This window comes from Desmodus rotundus, chromosome 1 (genome assembly GCF_022682495.2).
Source record: "Desmodus rotundus isolate HL8 chromosome 1, HLdesRot8A.1, whole genome shotgun sequence".
Lineage (NCBI taxonomy): Eukaryota > Metazoa > Chordata > Mammalia > Chiroptera > Phyllostomidae > Desmodus > Desmodus rotundus.
The window spans coordinates 35,657,938-35,672,905 of record NC_071387.1 but is presented as its reverse complement, the minus strand read 5'-3'; the positions used below and the strand labels follow the sequence as shown (position 1 = coordinate 35,672,905).

Here is a 14,968-nt window from a genome sequence, read left to right as displayed (position 1 = left end):
CAGCTGTCTTCATACCCAGAGACAGCCTTTGGCCACTTCTGTGCCTCTCTGGGGTGCACAAGCACTTGTGGATGTTCTCGGTCACCACTCTGGGCTCTTGGGGGACCAGAGAGCCATGTAAGGCCATCGTGCACACAGACAGGCACAGGTCAAGCACCACGCCATCTCACTGCTCTCTTGGGCACTGGGAATTGGGAACACGCAGGGCAGCTGCTACCTAGAGGTCTTGGTAGAAGCAGCCACAATCTCTCCTCAACTTTCCAATCCTCAGATGTCAAAAGGGTTCTATTGGTTCTTCTCTACTCTGGAATTTGGCCTGAGGGGTTGGCCAGCCTCAGTACCTCCTCCTCAATGCCTGACTCACTGGGTTATATACTCACACTGCATCTCCTCTCTGCTCAGTTCTCCTCTCCTGGATCCTCCAAAGTTTCCTTATCTTCTTGCTCATGCAACTGAGTGCACCGTCCCTCTCTCAGGGTCATTTGTGTGACCTTTCGGAGGCACGGGGGATGTTTGGCTGCTTCCCATGGCTCTCTGAGGCCACAAGTATGGCTGTCCTTCGTGCATTTCTGCCCTGGCTCCCCACCCAGCCCCACATTATCATCATAACAGGGGCATTGCACAGAAGTCCGGGCACCATGCCGGTGTTGCAGTGTCACTTGAAAGCTGATTACTCTTCTTTGGTAGTAGTTAAGGCTCTTCAGTTTAGAGTCAGTCTCTCCCTCTCCTTCTCTTTCTCCTTCTCCCCACACCCTCAGAGTAAAAGAAATAAGCCTAAAGCCTCCTTGAATTGTGTCACTAGGATTGCATTGGTTGCAACAATAAACAAAACAAACAACCACGTAAACAGACAGAAATTTGTTTTACACAGCAGGAATTCCTGGATCCAAGGCTATCCTGGTGACTTCATGATTCCATCAGGGACACTGACTGCTTACCCCTTTCTCTTCCACTATTTTTAGCAGGTAGGCTTCTTCCTCATGTTTGTGACCTTGTGGTCTCAAGGTGGCTGCACTTCCTGCAGATGTCAAATCTACATTCCAAGTAGAAAGAAGAAAGAAGGGCAATACAGCTTTCTCTGATGATGTTTTGCCTTTTAATTCAAGAAGAGAGGACCCTGCCCTCCCCGGACTTCTAGCTATATCTCCGTGGACATAATTATGTCACATGCCCACGTTTAGCTTCAAAGGACACTGGGGAATCAAATATATTGGCTTTCTCCCTCAAAGATAGAGGAAGAAAGGGAAAAGGGGATTGGGAATGGATTTTGAATAACCAATCCATAATCTTGGCCAAAGGTCAGACAGAGGACCCTAGAAAAAAAGCAGTAACACTGTTTCAAAGATGGTATTAATCTGTGATGTTATAAGATTAGAATTTACTGAGCTTTTCTGAAAGTTCAAAACTCTTAAAAAAAAAGAAGAAAGTTCAAACAATCTTGCTGACCAGATCATTAATTTAGGGAGGAATTGGTTTGGTGGAGTATTCGGGCATTTTCTGTGAACAAAGGAAGTACCAGATTAATTAATAGTGGAAACAAGATGGAGTTGTAGGAATCACATTTCACTGTTTTAGGGAACAAACTTCTTAATCCCTTTAGAAGAAATTTCATGGAAACAGTTGATGAATTATATAATTATAAGTTCTTTTCTTTTGGGTAAGTCTGAATTACCCCCTACTTGCCAAAACAAGCTGGAAATGTTTTATTGGCTTAATTTCAATTCCTATATGTATATGAAAGTAATAAAACTGCATTTCTTTAAATATATTTCTTAATTTAGAGCTTTCATAAATTCATGCTGGCTTTTTTTCCTAATGTACAATAAATTAGACTCTACTGCATATCCATCATATTCTGGTAAGAATACTGAAACAGCATGAGTGTTCATTTAAGGAGGAGGCTTGAGCTGAAGAATGGTAAAGGAAATAAGGTAAAGACAATATTAGGCAGACAGTGGCATTAATCAAAAATCAACAAACTATAGCCCATGGATTAAACCTGACCTGCCATCTGTTTTTACAAATAAAGTTTTATTGGAACACTGCCAGCTCATTCCTTTACATAGTGTATAGCTGTTTTTGTGGTATAGCAGCAGAGTGAGTAGCTGTGACAGACTGTGTGGCCCACAAAGTTGAAAATATTTACTCTCTGGCCCTTCACAGAAAAAGTTTGCCAGCCCCTGCATGAACAGTCCTGGGTGATTCTGTGATAGCTGAGCACAGGGACTGGGTTCCATTTCTCTTCCATGTGGAAAACAATTTAATGTTTAGGTAAAGATAAAATGAAATAAAGTAAAATACAGTATGTGGTTATGTTAGCAGAAATGCATTCAGGACTCCCAGACCAGAGCTGTTTGCTTTCACATCAAAAACAACTGGTCCCCTTTCCATCCTTGGCTTCCGCCTGTCTTGCGAGATGTTCTCACCATGTTGACATGTCACTCTGCTCGGAGTCTGCAGCCAGCCCAGCACCGCAGGCTCTCAGTCAGCCCTTTGCTGGCTCTGTGCTATTGAGCAAGTCACTCAAGCTCTTGGAATCTTATCTTCCACCTTCTCAGATAAGAGGGCGAGACTGCAGTGTGCAGACTACCTGGTCCCCATGTTCCTTTCTTGACTAAAGTTCTCTGATTCAGTGACAACATGGGTTATTTCTTATTTGAAACAAGAGCATTCTTTTTTTAATTGTAATCTCAGCACTGAATTGTCTTTGCCATTTGGGGCATGTGTTGACCAGGGTGTCCAACAAATTAGATATGTATCATTAAACATTTGCAACTCTTTTTGAATATAAAACGTTAGCAATTTTAAAGGGACAAAAGCTGAGAGCTAGAGTTTACGGGTAACGGAAATAGCTGCTATTTAATGAACATGTTTTATATGCCCCAAATTAAGTGCTATCATTAGTTCCATTTCACAGATGAGGACACCGAGGCAACTTGCCCAAGTTGGCACAGTCATCGTACTTTCTAGCTTCAGAGTCGGTTCTGTCAACCACTGTCCTTTCTACCTCATTCATGGAGGGTCAGACACAGAAGCCATTCTCCACCTTCACAGCAATTAGGGGGAAACACGTATGAGAGATGCCGGTCAGAGTTCCTAGAAATTATGGATACTTTGGAAATTAGAACAAGGCTCTTTTCATTCACCAAAAACTTACTTTGTGCCATCAAGATCGTCCTTAGAGGCACCTTTCTCAGCCTCCTATTCTAAGTCAGACAAAAACATTTTAACGCAATAGTTGAGGCAATACAGGTTGGAAACTGGGTCATTTTGGTGAAATCACCCTTCCTTGCCAACATCATTTTTTAATTCTTTCTCAGAATTAAAAAAAAAATAAGCAAACAAACCATGTGGAACAATCTGTGGCAGATGGTTATTTCAGCTCTAGGTGAGTTTTGTCATTATACTCTGGGACAGAGAAATGATTGTTTCGGATAATCATCTGTTATTTTACTGCACTGCCAGGTAGGAACTGCTGTAGCTATGATGGTTTAGGGTGGGGATTTTATTTTTTCCTACAGATTAGCACATAAAGTGTCTCCATTTGAATTCTGTATATTAGATGTTACGCTGCTGAGTATCAACCAGAAGTCTAACAGTTTGCTTGGAGGTGGGAGAGGTGAGATGAAAATAAGCTTAGAGCACAAGTCAGTCCCCTTTTCCAGGTTTAGCTTCCCCTGGAAAATACAACAAATAACAGCCAAATCATAGTGTTTGTCACCAGCCCAAGTCTCTAATTAATTAATTTTATGTTAATTAAGTTTATAATTATATAGTAAAACATTACTTTCTCCCTCTGGAAATTGACTGGATCTTCTGAAGGGGCTTTGTGACTGTAATTTAGGTGCAATTAGCCAGTTAAATTTAGTTAGGGTTTGGTTCATTTAGCTGCTGCTGGAAGATGCTGGATTAGAGGAACTCAGCCACATCTCAGAAGCGACTCTGGATCTGGAGGACCTGTGACTAAAGGCTCCCCCCTGGCCTTGGGGCAGCTCGTTTAGGTGTCTAGATAATTGCAAGCTGGAAATCTATCAGGATGTGGTTTCATAATTATGTATATTCCACAGTTGTGGAAATGTAGATTCCTAGAACTTTGGATAAAGGCAAAATCCTTTCGCCAAAAGTTTTGTTGTGGCTGTGGCATTGGAATGGGAGCCATGGAATGGTTCTCAGACATTTTCACTGTGGGTGTGAAATCCGCAGCACTGGCCAAACTTCAGATTCGCAGTGATACTGCCAGCCCGTGGCCACCATTACAGTATAGAAAGACATCTTACCTGCTGAGTGTGGTAAAAGAGGGCAAGTGACCACCCCGAGGATCTGATAGCTGGGGTTCCACTGCATCCCCAGGACTTCAAACTCTCATTTGGGGTCACACTTTTTCCAAGACTGTGAAGATGGAATTTTTAAGCAAAGTTCTTTTCTGTTACTTTTTACTTCCTAGTGCAGGACAAAGAATCTATTTAGGCCTATGATTGAAAAAGCAGTTGAAAGTAATTATTTGCAGTGGCTGCTGAGCTGACTGTGGACAGGGTTGGAGCTCACTGCCCATGACTATGAATGGAAGTCTGGGATGTGCTAAGATGTGATTATTCTAGTGCATAACACAAGAGCCCCCAGCAACACCCCAGTCATTGGTGTAGCAAGGGTTCATCTACTTTAGAGTCCTCTGGGTTCTTGAAGCATTTATTTCTTGGTGGATAACAGAGGTCTTTGATTTGGAAAGGAAGCTCAAGAATTTTTGTCATGAAATTTTGAGCTGAGTTGCACAAGATCATTTTTCCTTTTTTTACACTTTGGTGCCTCTCATCATAGCAGGAGCTTGTTTATTACTGTGTGATTAAGGAGTGAAACATGTACATAGGTTGAACAAGATATGACCACTTAGCCCCCTTTTCCTTTATGTTTTCGTCTGTAAAATGGAAGGACTAACTTCTTTTCACTTCACATAAGCAAATGATAGTCCCCTTCACAAAAGACATATGTGAACTATGACATATACACTTGAAACCAGATTTTTATAAATTTCTATATTTCTCTTGCTCACATTATTTAATGATATTTTCAGAAATGGTATCTTTTCTATTCTGACTGACACTGAGCTTCAATGTTCTTCATCTCTAATTGTATAAAAACAGAGTAATAAATAAATAAACAAATACAGAAACGCAGATTGGGAGAAGGAGAACTTCTAATAAATGAAGTAAAACTCAAATTAGATTTTTAAAGAGGACACCCTATCAGTATCCCAATCTAGAAGACAGCTTCCACTTAATAAATAAAAAATACTGAAGTCAACATATATCTCAGTTCTTCTTAATCCATAGGAGAAAATAGCGAGAGTTGGAAATGAGAGAAGGACCCACACATGGACAAAATGAGACAGATGAGGGGAGAGAGAAAGAATGAGATGGAGAGATATCCCCCCCAAAAAGACATTTGGTTGACCCAGAAAAACAAAACAGGAAGCTGAATAATTGGGAAATGAAAGAGAGAGACACTCAGTTACACTATCCTGGAACAAGGCAAGCATTTGTGAAGGTATATTTCAATCTTGTGAGCTTTAACAATATTGTCACTAATTGGCTTACATTTTTAAGAAGATTTTAGACAGAGGGAAAAGTAGTGAGAAGGAGAGGGAGAGAAACATCAATGTGTGGTTGCCTCTTATGTGCCCCCTACTGGGGACCAGGCCCGCAACCCAGGCACATGGCATGACTGGGAATTGAATCAGCGACCCTTTGTTTGCTGGCCAGCTCTCAGTCCACTGAGCCACACCAGCCAGGGCTTAATTGGTTTAAATTTATATTGCAAATTTACAATAGAGTCCTAAATGGGCTCAATGAAGGTAAATTAGGGTCACATTTTATTTATGGGTTACAGTTCATTGTCATGAACATTATTTTTTGTAAGTCATACATATTTGGTAAAATGTAGAACTATCTTCAATGAGAGGGATCATTGCAATTGTATTTTTAAAAAATCAATAGGGTACTTTGGCATTTCTAAGGTTTGCCACTTTGTCTCAATGTTAGTAGACACATGCTAGCAACTACCCTGAGCTGAGGAGCCTATATATGGCATAAATAATATTGGGTACTCATATTAATTCTAGTCATCACAACATGTCAGATATTTGTTCATTTCTATTTTAGAGTTGCATAACAGGTTCAGAGAGGTCCCCTGACTTGGCTAGAATTACATGGCTCAGAAGGGAAGGGGCAGGATCCAAACTCAAGTCTGTCTGGCTTCAGTCTGCTTTTTGCTGTCTAGCCAGCCAGCCAGCCATCAGGCATTGCCATGGAAATGAATCCTTTAAAACACAATTGTCAAGGAAGATAAATAAATATGTGGGATTATTGTACTTATTAAAATTCTAATTCCAATGGTAGCTGTAAGTAAAGTTCTAGGATCTTGCGCAGTTAAACAATGGATGGTAAATGACCATAATTATAAAGAGTGAAAGGAAAACTAATTTATAATCTAGTCATCCTGTTATGCACGTGTAATTATACTCTGTCTTTTTATCTGTGTGGCATTTAAAATTTCTTACAGCTTGCACATGAGGCAATGCATACGTCCATCATGTCTTTGAATGCCTCTTGTGCTCATGTAAAAGGTGATTCTGTTTGGAACTAAGGATGTGTGTAGGGTTACAAGGTAGATAGCCTTTCCCTCTCAATCACTTTGATGTAGCAAAGAATTTGCTGTAGGTCTTGGAAAGCATTTCTTAAAGGAATTTCAGATATTTGCATACATTAAATTTTCACTTAAAATATCTAGAATGCATTGTTTTCTCAGTGTCTTGGTGCTGGTTGATTCTTGGCATGGCTGTCATATTTCTTAACCAAGCTGTTATATTTGACATGCCATATTTGCCATGCATACTTTACTTAAAAAGGAAAGTGTGTGTGTGTGTGTGTGTTTGTATAAATGAAAGGCATGCTTTTAAAAATCCAGAGTTTTCTCTGTGTATAAATTGTACAAGAACCAAAGAACTATGAAGGAACTTGCTGTGTTCCAACATGTAAGAATCAAGGAGTTGAAGAAAATCTTCACTGTCTTTCAGAAAGAGGTTTTGCTGTGTTGTTCAGCTGCCCTGAGACACCGCTGAGGTGTAAGGATAGTGAGGTGTGATGGCATAGCAGTGCAGGATTTTTCCAAAATGAGCCCTTCAAGCAAATAAAAATATCACTAACAACAGAGGCTTCTAGAACTGTGGGGTTAATTTAAGTCAAGTTGGGGGGTCTGTGGCAACCTCAGTATGAATGCATATAAGACTGTGACCCTGGAGTCAACTTCACACATTGCAAGCTTCCTGCTGAGAACAGAGTAAGCTCTTTGTTTTACCGAGGCATTTTGAAATAGGTCACTGGCTACTCCTAAGGAGCATGCATAGCAATTGTCTCTGGTGCCAGAATCCTCAGGATTCATTCCACTTTTTGTTGGAACACTTTTGGAGTTTAGATTCTGTTCCTGGTGGTGGGAGTGGGTGGGTACTCTTTCAGACTGTTAAGCAATTTTGGAGTATGCCCTTATGAGCTTTGGTAGGGTAAGGGATACTCATGGGGGTGTGAATTAGATTCATTTCTGCAGAGTCTGAGACTTTAAATCAGAGTCCCGTTGGGGATTTTAAATGTTGCTTTATAGAGCAGTGTCAGGTAATGTCGCAGGCAGACTGACCAGGGGCAGGATAAATCACCATTTCAACCCATGTTTCCCATCACATCTCAGATTCCGTGGAGGACAGGCACTTTTAATTCTTGTTCTAGTGAGGTACCTTCTGAGATGATGGGAGGCCTTCTGCTAATGGCTGTCCTGGGTAAAAAGCACCAGAGAAAAAGGACACGTTTGGGTGAAGGATCTCCTTCCTGTCCCACAATCTTCACCTATCTTTGATTTTGGGCACATTCACTTCTCTGGATAAAAGGATGAGTACCAAGAAGCAGGCCCTTGAATAACATCCTTTCATTCAACATCGTTTTATTGTACCATTGATGAGAAAAAAGAATCCATTCCCAGCTGGGGCCGCTGTCTGGACACTCTTGACCCTGAACTGAAGTAAGCTGGTTAGAAAAATCATTATCTTTTTTGTTTTCATTAATCTTTTTTACATGTATATATAACTCACACTTATTTCAATGTTTAATATAAGAAGTGTTTTGAGTCTTTCTTTAGAAGTTTCGTAATGTTTTCATGACCAGAAATACACCATAGGAACTTAACTCTTATTTAGATAAATTGGCCTGTGGTAAAATTGGTCATATGTTGTTTCACTTAAAGTCACAGTTTCTAAGAACCTGTTGATGGAGTTTAGTGAGGACTTACTGTATGTTTGAAGCCAGGCAGCTTCCTGCCTGTGCCTGCAGCAGCCATGGAAGCACACCTGCGACCCACTGTGGTCTGGAGCAGGACCCTGGACAGCGGGCGGCAGTCTCGTTGCTTGTGGGGGCTGAGCAGTGAGGAGCAGGCCAGGGATGAGGGAGAGGAAACCATCGCAGAGCTGGGCAGTGATGGCATGAACTAGACTCCTTGAGAAGCTGGAGCTAAGTCCTCAGAATGTAGACTTTGGCAGTTTCCCTTCTGTGCCTGGTTATAGGATGGCAGCCTACCTTCCAAGGTGTCCATGGCCTGACCGAACACAGGCCTTGCTTTTGATTACTGCTCTCGGGCAATTCCTGTTGATCATAGTCAGTTCACTGCAGTTATCAACCCCACCTATCTTTGTTTTGCATTCTGGAATACTTGGTGCTTAGCTGAGGTTGCGTTATCTTGTGCACATAGGTAATTTAAACTGAGAAGAACAGATACTATACTTGATCTTAGTCAAAAGGCCAAGAAGCAATTGTGCACGTAGGTAATTTAAATGGAGGTGAGATTTATAAGGTACTTCCATTCCAGTGAAGGTAATTTCTTTGACAATCTATCTGCTTAATTGGAACCATTAGTGGATCTGACTTTGGGCTTTGCAACAATGGGCAGGGACACCATGCTCACTAAAGCCCCCCTGGCTGTTGCTTTCTTAGCAATATCCTAAATGTTAATGATCTTCAGACTCTTAATTCTGAAGTATCGTTTAGAGTGCCTAATGAAAAAGCAGTGATCCAGGACAAACTTTATCTATCTTTACCTACTCTCTTTTTTTCTAGGATCACCTAAAACTTGGACCTTAACTTGTAGTCCTTTTCTGAGGCCTTATTATCTATATTGTCACTCTCCAATAATTGTCACATTTTTTACATGCTTGAGGTCTTCCAAATGTATCAACAGCAACTATTTTCTCTTTAATTTCTCCTTCTTCTCTTGCTTTTCCTCTTTCCCTCTCCTTCTTTCATCTTTACCATTACCGCCATCATCATCATCATCATCATCATCATCATCATCATCATTATTGCTGTCGTCAGAATGGCACTGGCTGATCCATGTCCATTTGTTTTCTCTTGCTTGTTTTATAGATTATTAACTTTTCTAGAAATTTATTCCCAGATCCATTTTGGTCTGGGCACCATGGTGTCAGCCACAATTGAGCAGAGCCAAGTAACTTCCACTGTGTGTGCTTGAAGTTCTTGCAGGTTTTACATTAGTTACAGATGAATTGAGCAATAGGTTTTATGTCATTTGTTCCCTCTTTGGTTATTGTTGATTTTAGTATTCTGACTTCATATACTCAGAAGAATCACTGGCTGGAGTATTTTGGCAGAAACAAATCTAGACACAAATCTATATTGGCAGCAACAAGAACATGCTCTTCTATAATGAAATTTATAATGCCATGCTTTTGTGTACTATAAGCTGATCCACTGGTAAGCCTCTCTGGTCTGAGAATTGTGAACCAATGTCTTGAAGAAGGTGTTATTTCATGTTGCATAGAGCTACCCTACAGATTTTGCAATGTATATTCATTGAAGTAAGCCAGAAGCTAGACACATCCACAGGAGAATACTAGATTGATTTGGACATCTCAGTGTGGTTGCTATGAAAACCTTTTGAGTGTCTTAATGCCCCTCAAACCATGAACTCCATGGTATTTTTCTTACTCCATTTATATTATTTGTAGGCAATTCCACAGGTAGAGGCAATGGCATCAGTCTTTGGATGCACTACCCATCCTATGTGAAGTCCCTGACAGGGCAGTGGTTGAGCCCTTGGACACTTGTCACCAGGCCCTGCTGATCCATCATGTCATCCTTAGAATCACTGCATTTTAATTGTGCAATAGCTTTGGCTTTTCTTACACATTTGAGCTTTGCCAAGAACTTTGTGTTTTCTGCCTTGATTTTCGGCTCATAACTAAACTTCATTTTGCAAAGTCAAACTAGAGCTCTCAAAGCCTTGCTGACCATCCTCAGCCATTTAGTTCTAGTTTCTATCTCCAGCTAACAGGTGGACACCAGTTTCTTCAACCCACTCCCACAGCCACCACCATTTTGATCATCATGAGAATTAAAGGACACTCAGTTTGTCACCTGTTCTCCAGTAGCTTCAGATGCTTCAGGAAGCACGCACTCACTGGGTGTCCACGTGCCTAACTTTGTAACCTTCAATGTACCTCTGAGGAAATATTTAATTCTGTGTAGCAGCTTTGAAGTGGTCTGATTAACCCTGTTACCAATGAAGAACAGTAGATCCTACCTTGTGTTGCATCCTCCCTCCTCCCCATTTCAGTTCTGCTGTTGAGCACATCATGATTCTCCAATGAAACTCAAAGTTTAGACATTACTATTCTGAAACTTAAGATGCATTCAGCCCTTGGTATTGTGCCAGGCAGAGTAGGACACATAAGACGCATAGACGTGCTCTCTCTGCCCTCCTGTGGCTTACAGTCTGGGATGCGGGGAGTAAAAAGAAAAGAAATACAACTTTTAAAAAGGCACAAAAGAAGGCTATGGGTATGAATGGAAGAGAATGCCCTAGAAGTTCAGAGGCCCATAAACTAAATACTCATAGGAGACCTCTTTTGCGCTGGACCTTCAAGAATGGTCAAGGCTTCTGTAAGGAGAGCTCACTTGGTAGAAGGAGATCTTAGAAGAAGAGATGGTAAACGGACAAAGCCCATCCTTAGGAAGCAAAAGGGGTGTCTTAAGGATGGTTAAGGGACTTCTAGAAAGAGCACAGAGAAGGAAGCACCAGGCCCTAAACTCATATATTGGGGAACTTCTGCTACAGGTACAGGTGACACCATTGTAAACAATGGACTGACAATCCAGAAGTTCTGAGTTTAGGCTTCAGCTCTCTCACTTCATTCAGGTGACCTTGGACAGATCACCATGGTCATGTGGGTTGAGTGAGTCCCCTGTAGAATAGAAAAGGCATGGCAGTAGTGGCTCATTGGTGCAAGAACCAACTGATATTACATGTCCCACAAATGTAAAATTAGGACACGTAGTGTTGAAATAAAGCAGAATTGCACCTAGCTCAAGTCCCACTTTGCGATGAAAAACAAAAACATTTTGCATGCACTATTGTTCAGGCACCTAATGTTGTGAGAACACAGGAGCTTATTCTTTGATTTTACCTAGTAAACATTTTCCAGAAGGCTCAAGGAGCATTTGCTTTGCTCTCCAATGAAGGTCAGCCACTCTACTGTCACCTCAGCCACCACACCGACTCCCAAGAGGCCCCCTGCCACTCAGACACCCAAGTTGGCAGTTTTCTACTTGAACTCTCCAAATAACAAATGTGGTAAGATTGGCTTTTTCAGATAGCAGCTGCATCTTTCTTTCCTTCCCTTCGCTTCCTTTCAGACTCAGCAGTTTTCCTTTTTGCTCCAGATAAATTGCTGTTAATTTAAATGTACTGCAGATCCTTGCCATTTTATGGCTGATTGCTTCTGAGTAATAGGAGGAAAATGTGGGCACGTTCGAATGTAAATACATCTTAATGAGTCGGAAGCCAATGATAAAGAAAGCACAGTGCTTCACTGACCTTCAGCACCGGCCCCACCCCCTACCCCCACCCCCGCCCTACCCTTCCCTTTGAAGAGGTCAGTGAGCAGATCTGAAATCAGCAAATAGCAGACACTGAGTTTTAGGATGCATCCGGGTTTTTCTTCTCTGCTTTCAGCTTCACCTTGTGTTTTCAGACAGCATAACCTTTATCCTCACTCTCATTTAGCTCAGCTAGTGGAAGCAGTGGTGGCAAAGTTTTTCTAAGGTTGTTTTTGATAAAGGAGCTGTTCTCACAATAAGTACCATGCACCATCGGAATGCTGCAAATGCTTCAGAATGTCACATTGTCAAAATAGCTATATTTCAGGCTCAGAAGCTAGACAGCTCGTTTGGCTGCTAAACCCACAAGATGTTCAGCCATTTGTTGTGGTCTAAAAACTTTCCCCCTCACCAGCAGAAAATAATTATCTATTGTTTTATACCATTTCGTGTCCCCTTTCTTGAGTTTCCTGATAACATAAGAGGGCAAAAGTCATGAGATTCTGGTAGGTAGATGGAGTCCCTGATTGAATTTTACTGCCAATCCCTGAGAAATAGGAAGCACTGGGTACACTTCCTCATAAAAGGATCAGATCTTTAAATCAAACTCATTTTTCAATATGCGGTGGTGTGTCTTCAATGTATCAACAGTATGTGGAGATCAAAGGTACGGAGAGGAGGCTGACTCGCCTTCCCTGAGGTGTGGGGAGGTGGTAGCAACAGTTTGCACGCAGGTACTGCACACTGCTTCTCCGAGCAACAGGCTGGTTTTCCTCACAAAGGAGACATTGCCTGCATTGTATGGTGGCTTGACTCGTTTTTTACCACAAGGGTGCATGGAGCCAAGGCATGCTTCTTTGAGAAGGATGCATCACAAAAGGCAAAGCAGAGGGAAGTTGAATAGGAACATCTGACCTCAATTTAAATAGGGGCACAAGCCCCTTGTGCCCTGAGTGAATGGCAGTCCAAAAGAGGTTGCATCTAGCAAAGCAAATTGTTTCCCAATTGTAATATTAAAGAGCCTGGAGGAGCACTGGGGAGGAAACTGTCAAATAGAAGCAAAGGAGACGTGGCCTGGCTCCTGCTATAAACACATTGACATCAGTGAACTCCTGGAGTTCATGTGCCAAATGCCCAGAGTCCAGTATATTGCATCGACACATCTTTTTTGTTTGGGGGTGATGTCTTCTATTTGTATCACCACGTTTCTCCTGTTTTTATTGGCAAACTCTACATCCCCATATTAATCCAATTGTTTCAGTGGGAAGGGATTTGAACATCACCGTTTTAAAACCTGATGAAACAATTAAAGGGTTTGGTCGATTAATTTGGCATGATTGTCCTACATGCCACAGCACCCTCGAAACTAGTGCAGCTTTTATATGTCTGCCTGGAGGCTGAACTTTTAGAAAGACAGCAGGAAGAGTTATGAAGGAGGATTAATCAGTGCCCCGATGCACCTCCTAAGTTCTTAGTGCTTTGCGGGTGTTCAAATCCATAAACGGTGTTTGACGTCCATACTGAGTCCTTTTCCCGAGACCAGGAAGGGCAGGAGACAGAAATGCCATGAAAATGAAGCTCTGTAGCGTTGTTATGAATGATGATGCAGATTGGTGGTGGTAATTACAGCTCTGGAGGCAGATGCCACCAGCACTTGGCAGACCAGACACCAGGTTGAGGGAGACCGAGAGTCTTGGAGGGGTTGTTTAGAAGTGCCTTCCAAAGCTGAACTTGAAAACATCTTGGCAGTTTCTACCATGACATCATCTATTTTGTCACTTATGAATCTGATGAAGATTCGGGCAAATTACCCACAGAATTATATGTAACAGGGGAATCTTCCTGTTCCTGCTGGGTTTTCATGGGCAAGCTGGAAGGGAGTTTGTCCTTCCCGCACAGGGGACACGGCACTGTGGCCATGGAATCTGAGCTCCATCCCATATCAGTGTTGGACCTCAAGCAAAGCTACTTCGTTCTCTGGGCCTCAGTTTTCTCACCAGCAAAGAGGGAGCAATAATGGAACCTTTTTTAATAGAGTGATTATGAATTTAAAAGAGCTACTTTGGACAAAGAACTTAGAAGAGAGCCTGGCGCAAAAGTAGATTAACTGTTATTTATTGTGTGAGTTGTCTCCTCAGCTTTCTCCACCTGTGGAGCAATGAAGTTCTTGAGGCCGAGGAAGGTCATATTCTTTATTTTTGTATCATCTATTACAGTATCTACAATTTGGTCTATACTTGGTAAATGTTTGCAGAATTAATTAATACTAAGTACTATATATAATATGTTTCATATATATTATATGCAATAATATATACACATAAGCTATATGTCTTATTTATAATATACAAAATATATACAATATACTACATGTCACATGTTATATATGATATGTGATATAATGGATATTATGTCTCTATATACGTATGTGCCATATATATGCTGTGCTGCTTGATTCAGTTTAGACAATTAATTATTTATTGAATATTAGGATTCCTGAAAAATGATCTAAATCTCTGTGTGGTTCAGTAACTCACCAGTTAAGTGCAGCTAGTTCTCTGGTTCGGTTGCTGAGTAATTTATCATTTATTTTAGAAATAACTTGATTAAATTAGATGGGGAAAAAGAATTAGGATTATGGTTAATATTTCTTATTGAGTTTTACTGGTTTTCCCTATACATAAAAATTCTCCAGGGGTCATCTTGATTATTCACAGATTTTTCCTACTTAAAATATGAATGTAATATCTGACACAGTTGTGGGTGGAGCTGTGGGCAGAATTCTTTGTTTCTTTTCCATGTTCCATGGGCCATGCAAAATTGGTTTTGAGTTTAAAGTGAAGTTGCTCAGTAATGAGATGCACATTTTCTCCCCACTTCTGTTTTGTTATTATATATCACTTTATGTTTTAAAGCATATTCCATGTTGTGTCTTCATTTGGAGGTTTATTTATCATGTTCTGTTAAAAGTGATTGTACTTGCATGTGAATTTCTGTTGGTTTTTCTTTTGAGCATGACTTACGTTTCATTTTGTGTTTCT

General features: G+C 41.0%; 1 protein-coding gene and 1 pseudogene across 5 annotated transcripts in view; one reads left to right on the top strand and one right to left on the bottom strand.

Annotated features, from left to right (window-relative positions):
- The window catches only part of NTRK2 (neurotrophic receptor tyrosine kinase 2), a 319,382-nt gene that overhangs the window by 114,640 nt on the left and 189,774 nt on the right, over nt 1-14,968 (top strand). The window contains exon 14 of one of the 5 annotated variants that reach the window (XM_053923460.1): nt 11,571-11,682. The exons of the other annotated variants lie outside the window; for them this stretch is intronic. Within the exon in view, the coding sequence (XP_053779435.1) occupies nt 11,571-11,674 (104 nt within the window). The 3' untranslated portion in view covers nt 11,675-11,682. The remainder of the gene's footprint in view (nt 1-11,570; nt 11,683-14,968) is intronic. 5 annotated transcript variants of the gene reach the window in all.
- LOC112304627 (U2 spliceosomal RNA) lies at nt 8,758-8,846 on the bottom strand (annotated as a pseudogene).